The 23,672-nt window shown below is 35.0% G+C and overlaps 1 gene segment (V, D, J or C); it reads right to left on the bottom strand.

Moving 5' to 3' along the window:
• Positions 1 to 4,203: 4,203 nt before the first annotated feature.
• LOC118938091 lies at positions 4,204 to 4,736 on the bottom strand. The segment is given in 2 exon segments: positions 4,204 to 4,511; positions 4,612 to 4,736. Coding segments are annotated over 2 exon segments (351 nt in total).
• Positions 4,737 to 23,672: the final 18,936 nt, after the last annotated feature.

Genomic DNA, 23,672 nt, shown 5'->3' with positions numbered 1-23,672 from the left:
CTGCCTACTCTGACCCTGAGCCTACCTGCCATCTGGTAGTGTTGCCCCACCTCTGGTGTACTGAACCAGGCCTGGTTTGACCTGTCCTGCCCCTGTTTGATTATTAAACCATTGTTAATACGGCTACAACAACTTCCGATGAAATTGGAGGGTGTGCAATTCAAATAAATAATCATAACAATTATGGATATTAAACATTTAGGGACATACAAGTATCTTATATTTGTTAAAAGCTTAAATTCCTGTTAATCTAACTGCATTGTCCGATTTACAATAGGCTTTATAGCGAAAGCATGACGTGATTGTTTGAGGACGGCGCCCCACATCAACATATTTTTCAACCAGCATAGATTTCATAAATTCCCAAATAGCGACTAAATATTCATTTACTTTTTGAAAAGTTTCCTCTGATTTGCAATCCAAAGGGTCCCAGCTACAACATGCAGTGTCGTTTTGTTAGATCAAATCCTTCTTTATATCCCAAAAAGTCAGTTTATTTGGCGCCATCGATTTGAGTAATCCACTTGTTCAACATGCAGAGAGAAGAATCCAAAAAGCTACCGCTAAACTTTGTTAAAACAAGTCAAAATATGTTTTAATTTAATCCTCAGGTACCCTAAAATGTAATTAAACTATAATATTTCATACGGAAAGAAGTATGTTCATTAGGAAAGCGATATTAGTAGCTGCGCGTCCTCTTCATTGTGCGCACACAGACTGATTTCCAACTCTGTGTTCCTGTATCAAAACTTAGAATTCTTCCTTGTTTGGGAAGAAACAAGCCTGAAACCTTGATCAAAGACTGTTGACATCTAGTGGAAGTCATAGGAATTGCAATCTGGGAGCTGGATTTAACCCTCTTCCTATACGTTCTAATGGAAGAGCATGGACTCTCAAAAAAAATGTCTGATGGTTTTTCTTTGGTTTTTCTCCTACCATATATATTGTGTTATAGTCATATACATTATTTTAACATTTAACATTTCTACAAACTTCAGAGTGTCTTCTTTCCAATGGTACCAATTATATGCATTTCCTTGCGTCAGTCAGGCAGAAATTCAGAAAAAAGGACCCTCGCCCTAACAAGAGAACTACTTCGGGATCGCTGTCCCTTCCACGGGACGGTTGAGCTAACGTAGGCTAATTCGATTAGCATGAGGTTGTAAGTAACAAGAAAACTTCCCAGGACATAGACATATCTGATATTGGCAGAAAGCTTAAATTCTTGTTAATCTAACTGCACTATCCAATTTACAGTAGCTATTACAGTGAAATAATATCATGCTATTGTTTGAGGAGAGTGCATCATTTTGGACATAAAAAGTTATTAATAAACATATTAGGCACATTGTGAACAGCAATGCAATGGTTCATTGGATCAGTCTAAAACGTTGCACATAAACTGCTGCCATCTAGTGGGCAAAAATCTAAATTGCATCTGGGCTGGAGTAATACATTATTGCCTTTCTCTTGCATTTCAAAGATGGTTGTTTTTTTCATTGTATTATCTTCTACCAGATCTATTCTGTTATTTTCTCCTACATTCCTTTCACATTTTACAAAGTTCAAAGTGTTTCCTTTCAAATGGTACCAAGAATATGCATATCCTTGCTTCAGGGCCTGAGCTACAGGCAGTTAGATTTGGGTAGGTCATTTTAGTCGAAATTTGAAAAAGAGGGGCGTATACTTAAACCTTTCTTTCATAACTATATCAAAACAAATTTGGGATAACTATGCCAGATTTTAATATTCAATTTTTATTGTACAAAGCTAGACTGATACTAGTGAGTAATAGTTAACCCACTGGGCACAGATATATGTATCAAACCAATTAATTGTCAGAAGGCCCCAGTTTTTTAGGTTCACTGTACATTTTTGTTGATTATGTATATGTTGTTATACAGAGAACTATACAGAGGGGTAGTGAGCCATAGAATTAGGAATTAGAATACTTGAATGGACATTAACCTTCTTATGATGGGCTACTAGTCAGCCATTTTGGTCAAGGACTTTGTCAACTTTGGTTTGCCATAAGGTATTTTGTAAAACAATGAATATGAATAATGTATCTGCACATGTGTGTTATCTTGGAGCCAGATAGTTTTAGAGGAAGAATTTAAAAAAATGATGAAATCAACTGCCAATAAGCCAATAAGCCAAAGTCATATCAGTTAATGATATGTGTCTCCTGACCCCTCCTGTCTCAGCCTCCAGTATTTATGCTGCAGTAGTTTATGTGTCGGGGGGCTAGGGTCAGTTTGTTATATCTGGAGTACTTCTCCTGTCCTATTCGGTGTCCTGTGTGAATCTAAGTGTGCGTTCTCTAATTCTCTCCTTCTCTCTTTCTCTCTCTCGGAGGACCTGAGCCCTAGGACCATGCCCCAGGACTACCTGACATGATGACTCCTTGCTGTCCCCAGTCCACCTGGCTGTGCTGCTGCTCCAGTTTCAACTGTTCTGCCTTATTATTATTCTACCATGCTGATCATTTATGAACATTTGAACATCTTGGCCATGTTCTGTTATAATCTCCACCCGGCACAGCCAGAAGAGGACTGGCCATCCCACATATGCTCTCTCTAATTCTCTCTTTCTTTCTCTCTCTCGGAGGACCTGAGCCCTAGGACCATGCCCCAGGAATACCTGACATGATGACTCCTTGCTGTCCCCAGTCCACCTGACTGTGCTGCTGCTCCAGTTTCAACTATTCTGCCTTATTATTATTCGACCATGCTGGTCATTTATGAACATTTGAACATCTTGACCATGTTTTGTTATAATCTCCACCCGGCACAGCCAGAAGAGGACTGGCCACCCCACATAGCCTGGTTCCTCTCTAGGTTTCTTCCTAGGTTTTGGCCTTTCTAGGGAGTTTTTCCTAGCCACCGTGCTTCTTCACCTGCATTGCTTGCTGTTTGGGGTTTTAGGCTGGGTTTCTGTACAGCACTTTGAGATATCAGCTGATGTACGAAGGGCTATATAAAATAAATTTGATTGATTGATTGAATGATAGGATTTATACAAGTTGGAAATGCAACAAGTACTGATATTGTATCATATAATAGCACTCACAGATTTCCAAGAAAACAAAAACTGAGGCATTTATGGTCTGTTTATAAATATTTTAGAGGCTATTTATGAATAACGTTGGTATAAAACCCATATGAACTGTATTTCTGATAATATTACAATATTTTAGGTTGACTATAATTCCATTACACAATTTATGATACTTCACATGCCTTTCTTTTATTTTCCTGCATAAGTATAAGCAGAAAATGCATCACCTATACCTCGACTGCCATTCATTCCAATTAGACTGGTTTTTCAATTACTGTCAAGACTTCAAAGTGGACTCCTCTCCTTGTTCGGGCGGCGTTCGGCGGTCGACGTCACCGGCTTTCTAGCCATTCTAGCTCAATTTTTCATTTGTTTTGTCTTGTTCCCTGCACACCTGGTTTTCAGCTGGTTTTCAGGATAGCCTAGTGGTTAGAGCGTTGGACTAGTAACCGGAAGTTCAACCCCCCGAGCTGACAAGGTACAAAACTGTCGTTCTGCCCCTAAACAGGCAGTTAACCCACTGTTCCTAGGCCGTCATTGAAAATAAGAATTTGTTCTAAACTGACTTGACTAGTTAAATAAAGGCAAAATTAAAAAATTAAAAAACACAATTCCCCAATCACACTACATGTGTTTATTCCTCTGTTCCCCTCATGTCTTTGTGTGAGATTGTTTTGTGTTACGTGTCTATGTTGATGCACTTTACTGGTATGCGTTTATTCCGTGTTTTATTTCACGAGGTATATTATTGTGACTGTTTGCGTGTTTGCACTTTGCATTGGCTGTTGGTTTCTCCTGTTCACAACTCTCTGCTCTCCTACACCTGACTCCGTTCCCAGTACACACACCTTTGACAATTACTAAAATGGCTGCCTTTTTCTCCCCATTATGGAACTTTTAGGATTCATGACATAACCCCTCTAGTAATTTAACAGGATCTGTATGTAGTGAACCAACTCTTATAGGAGAAGGAACTCTTTAAAGCGGTTAGGAAAAACACGCTATTAGAAAAACATGCTAAGGATATGTGCTTGCATTTTTCTATTCTTAATGTCCAACAAGGGATTATGTAAAGTGTATATCCTGAGATAGCTTGTGATAAATGGGGAAGTGGTTTTTGCGGGACTCCCCTACCACTCTCTCTCACTGTGTGTACCGGGCACAGTAATACACTGCTGTGTCCTCACTCTTCAGAATGTTCATCTGTAGGTACAGCTTACTGCTGGAGTCATCTCTGGAGAGGGTGAATCTACCCTGCATTGACTGGGAGTAGTAAGTAGTAGTACCATGTATATAACCAATCCATTCCAGTTCTTTCCCAGGAGCCTGTCTTATCCAACTCATCCAATAGTTCTTGAACGTGAACCCAGAACCTGTACAGATCAGTGTGTGGGATTCTCCAGGCGTTTTAATTACTGGTCCAGACTCAGTCAATGTCTGACCCTGACCATCTGTTAAAAAGAAAGCACACATGTTGTCACAATGAAATCTTAAACCTAATGGGGCAATTTATTTATAATAAACATTTTTTTTAAATCCAGAGAGACTCACAGGAGGCAGCTGCCAGCAGCAGCAGCAGAGATGCAGGGAACATGGCTTGTGTTGAAGCTGAACTGCTGGGAGTTTATCTTCGTTACTCTACAGGATTCAGAGAGAGATATATGATTCACGCAGAGAGACTGTTTATATAAGGCAGAGGAAGAGAGATGAAAGAGAGGAGCTATTTGTAATTTGCATAAGAAGGCAGGTACAGCATGACAGGGATACGAATTTCAGAAAACTCTGTGAACCATATTGACTCTTGATGCTTCACTTATGGGATGGAACTCTATACTACAGTGTTTAGAAAAACAGCCGTAGGACTTTTTGTTTTGCAATCGTAATAATAAAACAATTCAGGAAACTCTGAACCAGATTGACTTTTGACACTTCAACTAAAGGGAGGGGACTCTATAGAATGTTTACAAAAACAGCCATAGGACTCATAATATTTTACCGTTTACAACAACAAAAATAATACTGCCGTATTTCATTCATCAGTGTTAACTTAACTCTGGGAGTGTTGCATTTATGACCATAGAGTGTTCAATTTAGAGTCAAATAATTTAGCAATCAACACTGCAACTTTCACACTAAAAAATTGACAAGACAATTTAGATCTTAAAGCTGACATCCTATCAAATCAAATGTATTTATATAGCCCTTCGTACATCAGCTGATATCTCAAAGTGCTGTACAGAAACCCAGCCTAAAACCCAAAACAGAAAGCAATGCAGGTGTAGAAGCACGGTGGCTAGGAAGAAACCTATAGAGGAACCAGGCTATGAGGGGTGGCCAGTTGTCTTCTGGCTGTGCCGGGTGGAGATTAGAACAGAACATGGCCAAGATGTTCAAATGTTCAAATTGACCAGCATGGTCAAATAATAATAATCACAGGCAAAACAGTTGAAACTGGAGAAGCAGCACAGCCAGGTGGACTGGGGACAACAAGGAGTCATCATGCCAGGTAGTCCTGAGGCATGGTCCTAGGGCTCAAGTCCAACGAGAGAGAGAAAGAAAGAGAGAAAGAGAGAATTAGAGAGAGCATACTTAAATTCACACAGGACACCGGATAAGACAGGAGAAGTAGTCCAGATATAACAGACTAACCCTTGCCCCCTGACACATAAACTACTGCAGCATAAATACTGGAGGCTGAGACAGGAGGGGTCAGGAGACACTGTGGCCCCATCCAATGATACCCCCGGACAGGGCCAAACAGGAAGGATATAACCCCACCCACTTTGCAGGGCCAAACAGGCACAGCCCCCACACCACTAAAGGGATATATTCAACCACCAACTTACCATCCTGAGACAAGGCCGAGTAAAACCCCAAAAGATCTCCGCAACGGCACAACCCAAGGGGGGGGGGGGGGGGGGGCAACCATATTCGGGTATTCTTACAGTAGGCTTTATGTTAGCATGGTGTTTTGTCCAGGTCTTCCATTGAGCTGTTGCACTGTGCCTCCAGTTTTTGCACAATAATACACAGCTGTGTCCTCAGCCTGCAGACTGGTGAAGTCTAAGTAGAGTACATTACTACTGTCTCTGGAGATGGTGAATAACACAATGGGAACACAACTGACTAACACAATAGTAAAACAACTGACTAACACAATGGGAAAACAACTGGCTAACACAATGGGAAAACAACTGACTAACACAATAGTAAAACAACTGACTGATACAATAGTAAAACAACTGACTAACACAATAGTAAAACAACTGACTAACACAATGGGAAAACAACTGGCTAACACAATAGTAAAACAACTGACTAACACAATAGTAAAACAACTGGCTAACACAATAGTAAAACAACTGACTAACACAATAGTAAAACAACTGACTAACACAATAGTAAAACAACTGACAAACACAATGGTAAAACAACTGACTAAGACAATAGTAAAACAACTGACAAACACAATGGGGAAATAACTGACTAACACAATAGTAAAACAACTGACTAACACAATAGTAAAACAACTGACTAACACAATAGTAAAACAACTGACTAACACAATGGGAAACAACTGACAAACACAATGGTAAAACAACTGACTAACACAATAGTAAAACAACTGACTAACACAATAGTAAAACAACTGACTAACACAATGGTAAAACAACTGACTAACACAATAGTAAAACAACTGACTAACACAATAGTAAAACAACTGACTAACACAATGGGAAAACAACCGACTAACACAATAGTAAAACAACTGACTAACACAATAGTAAACCAACTGACTAACACAATAGTAAAACAACTGACTAACACAATAGTAAAACAACTGACTAACACAATAGTAAAACAACTGACTAACACAATGGGAAAACAACCGACTAACACAATAGTAAAACAACTGACTAACACAATAGTAAAACAACTGACTAACACAATAGTAAAACAACTGACTAACACAATGGTAAAACAACTGACTAACAATGGTAAAACAACTGACTACAATGGTAAAACAACTGACTAACACAATAGTAAAACAACTGACTAACACAATAGTAAAACAATTGACTAACACAATAGTAAACCAACTGACTAACACAATAGTAAAACAACTGACTAACACAATAGTAAAACAACTGGCTAACACAATGGGAAAACAACTGACTAACACAATGGGAAAACAACTGACTAACACAATGGAAAAACAACTGACTAACACAATGGGAAAACAACTGACTAACACAATAGTAAAATAACTGACTAACACAATAGTAAAACACCTGAGAAACACAATAGTAAAACAACTGACTAACACAATAGTAAAACAACTGACTAACACAATAGTAAAACAACTGACTAACACAATAGTAAAACAACTGACTAACACAATAGTAAAACAACTGACTAACACAATAGTAAAACAACTGACTAACACAATGGGAAAACAACTGACTAACACAATAGTAAAACAACTGACTAACACAATAGTAAAACAACTGACTAACACAATGGGAAAACAACTGACTAACACAATAGTAAAACAACTGACTAACACAATAGTAAAACAACTGACTAACACAATGGTAAAACAACTGACTAACACAATAGTAAAACAACTGACTAACACAATAGTAAAACAACTGACTAACACAATGGTAAAACAACTGACTAACAATGGTAAAACAACTGACTAACAATGGTAAAACAACTGACTAACACAATGGTAAAACAACTGACTAACAATGGTAAAACAACTGACTAACACAATGGTAAAACAACTGACTAACAATGGTAAAACAACTGACTAACACAATGGTAAAACAACTGACTAACCAAATGGTAAAACAACTGACTAACACAATAGTAAAACAACTGACTAACACAATAGTAAAACACATGACTAACACAATAGTAAAACAACTGACTAACACAATATTAAAACAACTGACTGACACAATAGTAAAACAACTGACTAACACAATGGGAAAACAACTGACTAACACAATGGGAAAACAACTGACTAACACAATGGTAAAACAACTGACTAACACAATGGTAAAACAACTGACTGATACAATGGGAAAACAACTGACTAACACAATGGGAAAACAACTGACTGACACAATGGGAAAACAACTGACTAACACAATAGTAAAACAACTGACTGATACAATAGTAAAATAACTGACTAACACAATAGTAAAACAACTGACTAACACAATGGTAAAACAACTGACTAACACAATGGGAAAACAACTGACTAACACAATAGTAAAACAACTGACTAACACAATAGTAAAACAACTGACTAACACAATACTAAAACAACTGACTAACACAATAGTAAAACAACTGACTAACACAATGGTAAAACAACTGACTGATACAATAGTAAAACAACTGACTAACACAATAGTAAAACAACTGACTAACACAATGGTAAAACAACTGACTAACACAATAGTAAAACAACTGACTAACACAATAGTAAAACAACTGACTAACACAATGGGAAAACAACTGACTAACACAATAGTAAAACAACTGACTAACACAATGGGAAAACAACTGACTAACACAATAGTAAAACAACTGACTAACACAATAGTAAAACAACTGACTAACACAATGTAACACAATAGTAAATCAATTGACTAATATAAAGGCAAAACAACTGACTAACACAGTGACAAAACAACTGACTAACACAATGGGAAAACAACTGACTAACACAATGGGAAAACAACTGACTAACACAATAGTAAAACAACTGACTAACACAATAGTAAAACAACTGACTAACACAATGGGAAAACAACTGACTAACAATGGTAAAACAACTGACTAACACAATAGTAAAACAACTGACTAACAATGGTAAAACAACTGACTAACACAATAGTAAAACAACTGACTAACACAATCGGAAAACAACTGACTAACACAATGGGAAAACAACTGACTAACACAATAGTAAAACAACTGACTGATACAATAGTAAAACAACTGACTAACACAATGAAAAAACAACTGACTAACACAATAGTAAAACAACTGACTGATACAATAGGAAAACAACTGACTAACACAATAGTAAAACAACTGACTAACACAATGGTAAAACAACTGACTAACACAATGGTAAAATAACTGACTAACACAATAGTAAAACAACTGACTGATACAATAGTAAAACAACTGACTAACACAATGGGAAAACAACTGACTAACACAATAGTAAAACAACTGACTAACACAATGGGAAAACAACTGACTGATACAATGGGAAAACAACTGACTAACACAATGGGAAAACAACTGACTAACACAATAGTAAAACAACTGACTAACACAATGGGAAAACAACTGACTAACACAATGGTAAAACAACTGACTGATACAATGGGAAAACAACTGACTAACACAATAGTAAAACAACTGACTAACACAATGGGAAAACAACTGACTAACACAATGGGAAAACAACTGACTAACACAATGGTAAAACAACTGACTGATACAATGGGAAAACAACTGACTAACACAATAGTAAAACAACTGACTAACACAATGGTAAAACAACTGACTAACACAATGGTAAAACAACTGACTAACACAATGGTAAAACAACTGACTAACACAATGGTAAAACAACTGACTAACACAATGGTAAAACAACTGACTGATACAATAGTAAAACAACTGACTGATACAATAGTAAAACAACTGACTAACACAATGGGAAAACAACTGACTAACACAATGGGAAAACAACTGACTAACACAATGGTAAAACAACTGACTAACACAATGGGAAAACAACTGACTGATACAATGGGAAAACAACTGACTAACACAATGGGAAAACAACTGACTGACACAATGGGAAAACAACTGACTAACACAATGGGAAAACAACTGACTAACACAATGGGAAAACAACTGACTAACACAATAGTAAAACAACTGACTGATACAATAGTAAAACAACTGACTAACACAATAGTAAAACAACTGACTAACACAATGGTAAAACAACTGACTAACACAATGGGAAAACAACTGACTAACACAATAGTAAAACAACTGACTAACACAATAGTAAAACAACTGACTAACACAATAGTAAAACAACTGACTAACACAATAGTAAAACAACTGACTAACACAATAGTAAAACAACTGACTAACACAATAGTAAAACAACTGACTAACACAATGTAACACAATAGTAAATCAATTGACTAATATAAAGGCAAAACAACTGACTAACACAGTGACAAAACAACTGACTAACACAATGGGAAAACAACTGACTAACACAATGGGAAAACAACTGACTAACACAATAGTAAAACAACTGACTAACACAATAGTAAAACAACTGACTAACACAATAGTAAAACAACTGACTAACACAATGGGAAAACAACTGACTAACAATGGTAAAACAACTGACTAACAATGGTAAAACAACTGACTAACACAATAGTAAAACAACTGACTAAGACAATGGGAAAACTACTGACTAACACAATGGGAAAACAACTGACTAACACAATAGTAAAACAACTGACTGATACAATAGTAAAACAACTGACTAACACAATGGAAAAACAACTGACTAACACAATAGTAAAACAACTGACTGATACAATGGTAAAACAACTGACTAACACAATAGTAAAACAACTGACTAACACAATGGGAAAACAGCTGACTAACACAATAGTAAAACAACTGACTAACACAATGGTAAAACAACTGGCTAACACAATAGTAAAACAACTGGCTAACACAATAGTAAAACAACTGACTGATACAATAGTAAAACAACTGGCTAACACAGTGGTAAAACAACTGACTAACACAGTGGTAAAACAACTGACTAACACAATGGGAAAACAACTGACTAACACAATAGTAAAACAACTGACTAACACAATGGTAAAACAACTGACTAACACAACAGTAAAACAACTGACTAACACAATGGGAAAACAACTGACTAACACAATAGTAAAACAACTGACTAACACAATGGTAAAACAACTGGCTAACACAATAGTAAAACAACTGGCTAACACAATAGTAAAACAACTGACTGATACAATAGTAAAACAACTGGCTAACACAGTGTTAAAACAACTGACTAACACAGTGGTAAAACAACTGACTAACACAATGGGGAAACAACTGACTAACACAATAGTAAAACAACTGACTAACACAATAGTAGAACAACTGACTAACACAATGGGAAAACAACTGACTAACACAATGGGAAAACAACTGACTAACACAATGGTAAAACAACTGACTAACACAATAGTAAAACAACTGACTAACACAATGGGAAAACAAATGACTAACACAATGGTAAAACAACTGACTAACACAATAGTAAAACAACTGACTAACACAATAGTAAAACAACTGACTAACACAATGGGAAAACAACTGACTAACACAATGGGAAAATAACTGACTAACACAATGGTAAAACAACTGACTGATACAATAGTAAAACAACTGGCTAACACAATAGTAAAACAACTGACTAACATAATGGGAACACAACTGACTAACACAATAGTAAAACAACTGACTGATACAATAGTAAAACAACTGACTAACACAATGGTAAAACAACTGACTAACACAATGGGAAAACAACTGACTAACACAATGGGAAAACAACTGACTAACACAATAGTAAAACAACTGACTAACACAATGGGAAAACAACTGACTGATACAATAGTAAAACAACTGACTAACACAATAGTAAAACAACTGACTAACACAATAGTAAAACAACTGACTAACACAATGGGAACACAACTGACTAACACAATGGTAAAACAACTGACTAACACAATAGTAAAACAACTGGCTAACACAATAGTAAAACAACTGACTAACACAATGGGAACACAACTGACTAAAACAATAGTAAAACAACTGACTGATACAATAGTAAAACAACTGACTAACACAATGGTAAAACAACTGACTAACACAATAGTAAAACAACTGACTAACACAATAGTAAAACAACTGACTAACACAATGGGAACACAACTGACTAACACAAAAGTAAAACAACTGACTGATACAATAGTAAAACAACTGACTAACACAATAGTAAAACAACTGACTAACACAATGGGAACACAACTGACTAACACAATAGTAAAACAACTGACTGATACAATAGTAAAACAACTGACTAACACAATAGTAAAACAACTGACTAACACAATGGGAAAACAACTGACTAACACAATGGGAAAACAACTGACTAACACAATGGTAAAACAACTGACTAACACAATGGGAAAACAACTGACTAACACAATAGTAAAACAACTGACTAACACAATGGGAAAACAACTGACTAACACAATGGGAAAACAACTGACTGATACAATAGTAAAACAACTGACTAACACAATGGGAAAACAACTGACTAACACAATGGGAAAACAACTGACTAACACAATGGTAAAACAACTGGCTAACACAATAGTAAAACAACTGGCTAACACAATAGTAAAACAACTGACTGACACAATAGTAAAACAACTGACTAACACAATAGTAAAACAACTGACTAACACAATAGTAAAACAACTGACTAACACAATAGTAAAACAACTGACTAACACAATGTAACACAATAGTAAATCAATTGACTAATATAAAGGCAAAACAACTGACTAACACAGTGACAAAACAACTGACTAACACAATGGGAAAACAACTGACTAACACAATGGGAAAACAACTGACTAACACAATAGTAAAACAACTGACTAACACAATAGTAAAACAACTGACTAACACAATAGTAAAACAACTGACTAACACAATGGGAAAACAACTGACTAACAATGGTAAAACAACTGACTAACAATGGTAAAACAACTGACTAACACAATAGTAAAACAACTGACTAACACAATGGGAAAACAACTGACTAACACAATTTGAAAACAACTGACTAACACAATAGTAAAACAACTGACTGATACAATAGTAAAACAACTGACTAACACAATGGAAAAACAACTGACTAACACAATAGTAAAACAACTGACTGATACAATGGTAAAACAACTGACTAACACAATAGTAAAACAACTGACTAACACAATGGGAAAACAGCTGACTAACACAATAGTAAAACAACTGACTAACACAATGGTAAAACAACTGGCTAACACAATAGTAAAACAACTGGCTAACACAATAGTAAAACAACTGACTGATACAATAGTAAAACAACTGGCTAACACAGTGGTAAAACAACTGACTAACACAGTGGTAAAACAACTGACTAACACAATGGGAAAACAACTGACTAACACAATAGTAAAACAACTGACTAACACAATGGTAAAACAACTGACTAACACAACAGTAAAACAACTGACTAACACAATGGGAAAACAACTGACTAACACAATAGTAAAACAACTGACTAACACAATGGTAAAACAACTGGCTAACACAATAGTAAAACAACTGGCTAACACAATAGTAAAACAACTGACTGATACAATAGTAAAACAACTGGCTAACACAGTGGTAAAACAACTGACTAACACAGTGGTAAAACAACTGACTAACACAATGGGGAAACAACTGACTAACACAATAGTAAAACAACTGACTAACACAATAGTAGAACAACTGACTAACACAATGGGAAAACAACTGACTAACACAATGGGAAAACAACTGACTAACACAATGGTAAAACAACTGACTAACACAATAGTAAAACAACTGACTAACACAATGGGAAAACAAATGACTAACACAATGGTAAAACAACTGACTAACACAATAGTAAAACAACTGACTAACACAATAGTAAAACAACTGACTAACACAATGGGAAAACAACTGACTAACACAATGGGAAAATAACTGACTAACACAATGGTAAAACAACTGACTGATACAATAGTAAAACAACTGGCTAACACAATAGTAAAACAACTGACTAACATAATGGGAACACAACTGACTAACACAATAGTAAAACAACTGACTGATACAATAGTAAAACAACTGACTAACACAATGGTAAAACAACTGACTAACACAATGGGAAAACAACTGACTAACACAATGGGAAAACAACTGACTAACACAATAGTAAAACAACTGACTAACACAATGGGAAAACAACTGACTGATACAATAGTAAAACAACTGACTAACACAATAGTAAAACAACTGACTAACACAATAGTAAAACAACTGACTAACACAATGGGAACACAACTGACTAACACAATGGTAAAACAACTGACTAACACAATAGTAAAACAACTGGCTAACACAATAGTAAAACAACTGACTAACACAATGGGAACACAACTGACTAACACAATAGTAAAACAACTGACTGATACAATAGTAAAACAACTGACTAACACAATGGTAAAACAACTGACTAACACAATAGTAAAACAACTGACTAACACAATAGTAAAACAACTGACTAACACAATGGGAACACAACTGACTAACACAAAAGTAAAACAACTGACTGATACAATAGTAAAACAACTGACTAACACAATAGTAAAACAACTGACTAACACAATGGGAACACAACTGACTAACACAATAGTAAAACAACTGACTGATACAATAGTAAAACAACTGACTAACACAATAGTAAAACAACTGACTAACACAATGGGAAAACAACTGACTAACACAATGGGAAAACAACTGACTAACACAATGGTAAAACAACTGACTAACACAATGGGAAAACAACTGACTAACACAATAGTAAAACAACTGACTAACACAATGGGAAAACAACTGACTAACACAATGGGAAAACAACTGACTAACACAATAGTAAAACAACTGACTGATACAATAGTAAAACAACTGACTAACACAATGGGAAAACAACTGACTAACACAATGGGAAAACAACTGACTAACACAATGGTAAAACAACTGGCTAACACAATAGTAAAACAACTGGCTAACACAATAGTAAAACAACTGACTGATACAATAGTAAAACAACTGACTAACACAATAGTAAAACAACTGACTAACACAATGGGAAAACAACTGACTAACACAATGGTAAAACAACTGACTAACACAATAGTAAAACAACTGACTAACACAATAGTAAAACAACTGACTAACACAATGGGAAAACAACTGACTAACACAATGGGAAAATAACTGACTAACACAATGGTAAAACAACTGACTGATACAATAGTAAAACAACTGGCTAACACAATAGTAAAACAACTGACTAACATAATGGGAACACAACTGACTAACACAATAGTAAAACAACTGACTAACACAATGGGAAAACAACTGACTAACACAATGGGAAAACAACTGACTAACACAATGGTAAAACAACTGACTAACACAATGGGAAAACAACTGACTGATACAATGGGAAAACAACTGACTAACACAATGGGAAAACAACTGACTAACACAATAGTAAAACAACTGACTGATACAATAGTAAAACAACTGACTAACACAATAGTAAAACAACTGACTAACACAATGGTAAAACAACTGACTAACACAATGGGAAAACAACTGACTAACACAATAGTAAAACAACTGACTAACACAATAGTAAAACAACTGACTAACACAATAGTAAAACAACTGACTAACACAATGGGAAAACAACTGACTAACACAATAGTAAAACAACTGACTAACACAATAGTAAAACAACTGACTAACACAATAGTAAAACAACTGACTAACACAATAGTAAAACAACTGACTAACACAATGTAACACAATAGTAAATCAATTGACTAATATAAAGGCAAAACAACTGACTAACACAGTGACAAAACAACTGACTAACACAATGGGAAAACAACTGACAAACACAATGGGAAAACAACTGACTAACACAATAGTAAAACAACTGACTAACACAATAGTAAAACAACTGACTAACACAATAGTAAAACAACTGACTAACACAATGGGAAAACAACTGACTAACAATGGTAAAACAACTGACTAACAATGGTAAAACAACTGACTAACACAATAGTAAAACAACTGACTAACACAATGGGAAAACAACTGACTAACACAATGGGAAAACAACTGACTAACACAATAGTAAAACAACTGACTGATACAATAGTAAAACAACTGACTAACACAATGGAAAAACAACTGACTAACACAATAGTAAAACAACTGACTGATACAATGGTAAAACAACTGACTAACACAATAGTAAAACAACTGACTAACACAATGGGAAAACAGCTGACTAACACAATAGTAAAACAACTGACTAACACAATGGTAAAACAACTGGCTAACACAATAGTAAAACAACTGGCTAACACAGTGGTAAAACAACTGACTAACACAGTGGTAAAACAACTGACTAACACAATGGGAAAACAACTGACTAACACAATAGTAATACAACTGACTAACACAATGGTAAAACAACTGACTAACACAACAGTAAAACAACTGACTAACACAATGGGAAAACAACTGACTAACACAATAGTAAAACAACTGACTAACACAATGGTAAAACAACTGGCTAACACAATAGTAAAACATCTGGCTAACACAATAGTAAAACAACTGACTGATACAATAGTAAAACAACTGGCTAACACAGTGGTAAAACAACTGACTAACACAGTGGTAAAACAACTGACTAACACAATGGGGAAACAACTGACTAACACAATAGTAAAACAACTGACTAACACAATAGTAGAACAACTGACTAACACAATGGGAAAACAACTGACTAACACAATGGGAAAACAACTGACTAACACAATGGTAAAACAACTGACTAACACAATAGTAAAACAACTGACTAACACAATGGGAAAACAACTGACTAACACAATAGTAAAACAACTGACTAACACAATGGGAAAACAACTGACTAACACAATGGGAAAACAACTGACTAACACAATAGTAAAACAACTGACTGATACAATAGTAAAACAACTGACTAACACAATGGGAAAACAACTGACTAACACAATGGTAAAACAACTGGCTAACACAATAGTAAAACAACTGGCTAACACAATAGTAAAACAACTGACTGATACAATAGTAAAACAACTGACTAACACAATAGTAAAACAACTGACTAACACAATGGGAAAACAACTGACTAACACAATGGTAAAACAACTGACTAACACAATAGTAAAACAACTGACTAACACAATAGTAAAACAACTGACTAACACAATGGGAAAACAACTGACTAACACAATGGGAAAATAACTGACTAACACAATGGTAAAACAACTGACTGATACAATAGTAAAACAACTGGCTAACACAATAGTAAAACAACTGACTAACATAATGGGAACACAACTGACTAACACAATAGTAAAACAACTGACTAACACAATGGGAAAACAACTGACTAACACAATGGGAAAACAACTGACTAACACAATGGTAAAACAACTGACTAACACAATGGGAAAACAACTGACTGATACAATGGGAAAACAACTGACTAACACAATGGGAAAACAACTGACTAACACAATAGTAAAACAACTGACTGATACAATAGTAAAACAACTGACTAACACAATAGTAAAACAACTGACTAACACAATGGTAAAACAACTGACTAACACAATGGGAAAACAACTGACTAACACAATAGTAAAACAACTGACTAACACAATAGTAAAACAACTGACTAACACAATAGTAAAACAACTGACTAACACAATGGGAAAACAACTGACTAACACAATAGTAAAACAACTGACTAACACAATAGTAAAACAACTGACTAACACAATAGTAAAACAACTGACTAACACAATAGTAAAACAACTGACTAACACAATGTAACACAATAGTAAATCAATTGACTAATATAAAGGCAAAACAACTGACTAACACAGTGACAAAACAACTGACTAACACAATGGGAAAACAACTGACAAACACAATGGGAAAACAACTGACTAACACAATAGTAAAACAACTGACTAACACAATAGTAAAACAACTGACTAACACAATAGTAAAACAACTGACTAACACAATGGGAAAACAACTGACTAACAATGGTAAAACAACTGACTAACAATGGTAAAACAACTGACTAACACAATAGTAAAACAACTGACTAACACAATGGGAAAACAACTGACTAACACAATGGGAAAACAACTGACTAACACAATAGTAAAACAACTGACTGATACAATAGTAAAACAACTGACTAACACAATGGAAAAACAACTGACTAACACAATAGTAAAACAACTGACTGATACAATGGTAAAACAACTGACTAACACAATAGTAAAACAACTGACTAACACAATGGGAAAACAGCTGACTAACACAATAGTAAAACAACTGACTAACACAATGGTAAAACAACTGGCTAACACAATAGTAAAACAACTGGCTAACACAGTGGTAAAACAACTGACTAACACAGTGGTAAAACAACTGACTAACACAATGGGAAAACAACTGACTAACACAATAGTAATACAACTGACTAACACAATGGTAAAACAACTGACTAACACAACAGTAAAACAACTGACTAACACAATGGGAAAACAACTGACTAACACAATAGTAAAACAACTGACTAACACAATGGTAAAACAACTGGCTAACACAATAGTAAAACATCTGGCTAACACAATAGTAAAACAACTGACTGATACAATAGTAAAACAACTGGCTAACACAGTGGTAAAACAACTGACTAACACAGTGGTAAAACAACTGACTAACACAATGGGGAAACAACTGACTAACACAATAGTAAAACAACTGACTAACACAATAGTAGAACAACTGACTAACACAATGGGAAAACAACTGACTAACACAATGGGAAAACAACTGACTAACACAATGGTAAAACAACTGACTAACACAATAGTAAAACAACTGACTAACACAATGGGAAAACAAATGACTAACACAATGGTAAAACAACTGACTAACACAATAGTAAAACAACTGACTAACACAATAGTAAAACAACTGACTAACACAATGGGAAAACAACTGACTAACACAATGGGAAAATAACTGACTAACACAATGGTAAAACAACTGACTGATACAATAGTAAAACAACTGGCTAACACAATAGTAAAACAACTGACTAACATAATGGGAACACAACTGACTAACACAATAGTAAAACAACTGACTGATACAATAGTAAAACAACTGACTAACACAATGGTAAAACAACTGACTAACACAATGGGAAAACAACTGACTAACACAATGGGAAAACAACTGACTAACACAATAGTAAAACAACTGACTAACACAATGGGAAAACAACTGACTGATACAATAGTAAAACAACTGACTAACACAATAGTAAAACAACTGACTAACACAATAGTAAAACAACTGACTAACACAATGGGAACACAACTGACTAACACAATGGTAAAACAACTGACTAACACAATAGTAAAACAACTGGCTAACACAATAGTAAAACAACTGACTAACACAATGGGAACACAACTGACTAACACAATAGTAAAACAACTGACTGATACAATAGTAAAACAACTGACTAACACAATGGTAAAACAACTGACTAACACAATAGTAAAACAACTGACTAACACAATAGTAAAACAACTGACTAACACAATGGGAACACAACTGACTAACACAAAAGTAAAACAACTGACTGATACAATAGTAAAACAACTGACTAACACAATAGTAAAACAACTGACTAACACAATGGGAACACAACTGACTAACACAATAGTAAAACAACTGACTGATACAATAGTAAAACAACTGACTAACACAATAGTAAAACAACTGACTAACACAATGGGAAAACAACTGACTAACACAATGGGAAAACAACTGACTAACACAATGGTAAAACAACTGACTAACACAATGGGAAAACAACTGACTAACACAATAGTAAAACAACTGACTAACACAATGGGAAAACAACTGACTAACACAATGGGAAAACAACTGACTAACACAATAGTAAAACAACTGACTGATACAATAGTAAAACAACTGACTAACACAATGGGAAAACAACTGACTAACACAATGGGAAAACAACTGACTAACACAATGGTAAAACAACTGGCTAACACAATAGTAAAACAACTGGCTAACACAATAGTAAAACAACTGACTGATACAATAGTAAAACAACTGACTAACACAATAGTAAAACAACTGACTAACACAATGGGAAAACAACTGACTAACACAATGGTAAAACAACTGACTAACACAATAGTAAAACAACTGACTAACACAATAGTAAAACAACTGACTAACACAATGGGAAAACAACTGACTAACACAATGGGAAAATAACTGACTAACACAATGGTAAAACAACTGACTGATACAATAGTAAAACAACTGGCTAACACAATAGTAAAACAACTGACTAACATAATGGGAACACAACTGACTAACACAATGGGAAAACAACTGACTAACACAATGGTAAAACAACTGACTAACACAATAGTAAAACAACTGACTAACACAATAGTAAAACAACTGACTAACACAATGGGAAAACAACTGACTAACACAATGGGAAAACAACTGACTAACACAATAGTAAAACAACTGACTGATACAATAGTAAAACAACTGACTAACACAATGGTAAAACAACTGACTAACACAATAGTAAAACAACTGACTAACACAATAGTAAAACAACTGACTAACACAATAATAAAACAACTGACTAACACAATGGGAAAACAACTGGCTAACACAATGGTAAAACAACTGACTAACACAATGGGAAAACAACTGACTAACACAATAGTAAAACAACTGACTAACACAATGGGAAAACAACTGACTAACACAATGGGAAAACAACTGACTAACACAATAGTAAAACAACTGACTGATACAATAGTAAAACAACTGACTAACACAATAGTAAAACAACTGACTAACACAATGGGAACACAACTGACTAACACAATGGTAAAACAACTGACTAACAATAGTAAAACAACTGACTAACACAATAGTAAAACAACTGACTAACACAATGGGAACACAACTGACTAACACAATGGTAAAACAACTGACTGATACAATAGTAAAACAACTGACTGATACAATAGTAAAACAACTGACTAACACAATAGTAAAACAACTGACTAACACAATGGGAACACAACTGACTAACACAATAGTAAAACAACTGACTGACACAATGGGAACACAACTGACTAACACAATGGTAAAACAACTGACTAACACAATGGGAAAACAACTGACTAACACAATAGTAAAACAACTGACTAACACAATGGGAAAACAACTGACTAACACAATAGTAAAACAACTGACTGATACAATAGTAAAACAACTGACTAACACAATGGGAAAACAACTGACTAACACAATGGGAAAACAACTGACTAACACAATAGTAAAACAACTGACTGATACAATAGTAAAACAACTGACTAACACAATGGGAAAACAACTGACTAACACAATAGTAAAACAACTGACTGATACAATGGTAAAACAACTGACTAACACAATGGGAAAACAACTGACTAACACAATGGGAAAACAACTGACTAACACAATAGGAAAACAACTGACTAACACAATGGGAAAACAACTGACTAACACAATAGTAAAACAACTGACTAACACAATGGGAAAACAACTGACTAACACAATGGGAAAACAACTGACTAACACAATGGGAAAACAACTGACTAACACAATGGGAAAACAACTGACTGACACAAGAGTAAAACAACTGACTAACACAATGGGAAAACAACTGACTAACACAATAGTAAAACAACTGACTAACACAATGGGAAAACAACTGACTAACACAATAGTAAAACAACTGACTAACACAATGGGAAAACAACTGACTAACACAATAGTAAAACAACTGACTAACACAATGGTAAAACAACTGGCTAACACAATGGTAAAACAACTGACTGATACAATAGTAAAACAACTGACTAACACAATAGTAAAACAACTGACTAACACAATGGTTAAACAACTGACTAACACAATGGTTAAACAACTGACTAACACAGTGACAAAACAATTGACTAATATAAAGGCAAAACAACTGACTAACACAGTGACAAAACAACTGACTAACACAATGGGAAAACATCTGACTAACACAGTGACAAAACAATTGACTAATATAAAGGCAAAACAACTGACTAACACAGTGACAAAACAACTGAATAACACAATGGGAAAACAACTGACTAACACAGTGACAAAACAATTGACTAATATAAAGGCAAAACAACTGACTAACACAGTGACAAAACAACTGAATAACACAGTGACAAAACAACTGAATAACACAAAGGTAAAACTGCTGCATTGACTAGATTCAGAAGTATATGATGTCTCTCTCCACTCTCTCCAATGTTTGTTGTCCTGTATTCAAAGATACTTAAATCCCTGCCACTTACATGGCAGGAAGGCCAGGAGTAGGAGAGATGTAAGAAACATGTTTCTATGTTGAATGGCAGACAGTGTCTGTCTGGATATTGACAGACAGGGTCGTTGCAGTGATGAAAGTTGTGTCAGAACAAGTTATTGATATAGCAGAGGGAGGCGTACTGTCTGTCCTACAAAGACATGCATCGGATACATTACTGGATGCATTATGTCTGCATAATGTACTCATAATATGAAAATACAGTTCCAGTTTGGACACACCTACTCCAAAAGTTTGGACACACCTACTCATTCAAGGGTTTTTCTTTATTTTTACTACATTGTAGAATAATAGTAAAGACATCAAAACTATGAAATAACAGACATGAAATCATGTAGTAACCAAATATATTCTTTAGAAACATGTAACTTTCACACATTAACAAGTGCACAAGGTACAACAAATGAAAGATAAACTTCTTGTTAATCTACTCATCGTGTCCGATTTCAAAAAGGCTTTACATCAAAAGCACAACATTTGATTATGTTAGGTCAGAGCCAAGTCACAAAAACACACACAGCCATTTTTCCAGCCAAAGATAGGAGTCACAAAAAGGAGAAATATAGATGAAATTAATCACTAACCTTTGATGAGCTTCACCAGATACCACTCATAGGATGATGATGTATGTTACACAATACATGTATGTTTTGTTCGATAAAGTGCATATTTATATCCCAAAAATCTCAGTTTACATTGGCGCATTACGTTCAGTAATGTTTTGCTTCCAAAACACCTGGTGATTTTGCAGAGAGCCACATCAATTTCCAGAAATACTCATAATAAACATTGATAAAAGATAAAAGTGTTATTCACAGAATTAAAGATAGACTTCTCAGTAATGCAACTGCTGTGTCAGATTTCAAAAAAACTTTACGGGAAAAGAACACCATGCAATAATCTGAGTACGGCACTCAGAGACCTAAACAACCAAACAAATATCCGCCTTGTTGGAGTCAACATTAGTCAGAAATAGCATTATAAATATTCACTTACCTTTGCTGAT

The sequence above is a fragment of the Oncorhynchus mykiss genome, chromosome 13, assembly GCF_013265735.2.
Source record: "Oncorhynchus mykiss isolate Arlee chromosome 13, USDA_OmykA_1.1, whole genome shotgun sequence".
NCBI classification, from domain to species: Eukaryota; Metazoa; Chordata; class Actinopteri; order Salmoniformes; family Salmonidae; genus Oncorhynchus; species Oncorhynchus mykiss.
Note: the sequence above shows the minus strand (reverse complement) of the source record. Positions and strands in the feature narration are given on the sequence as shown.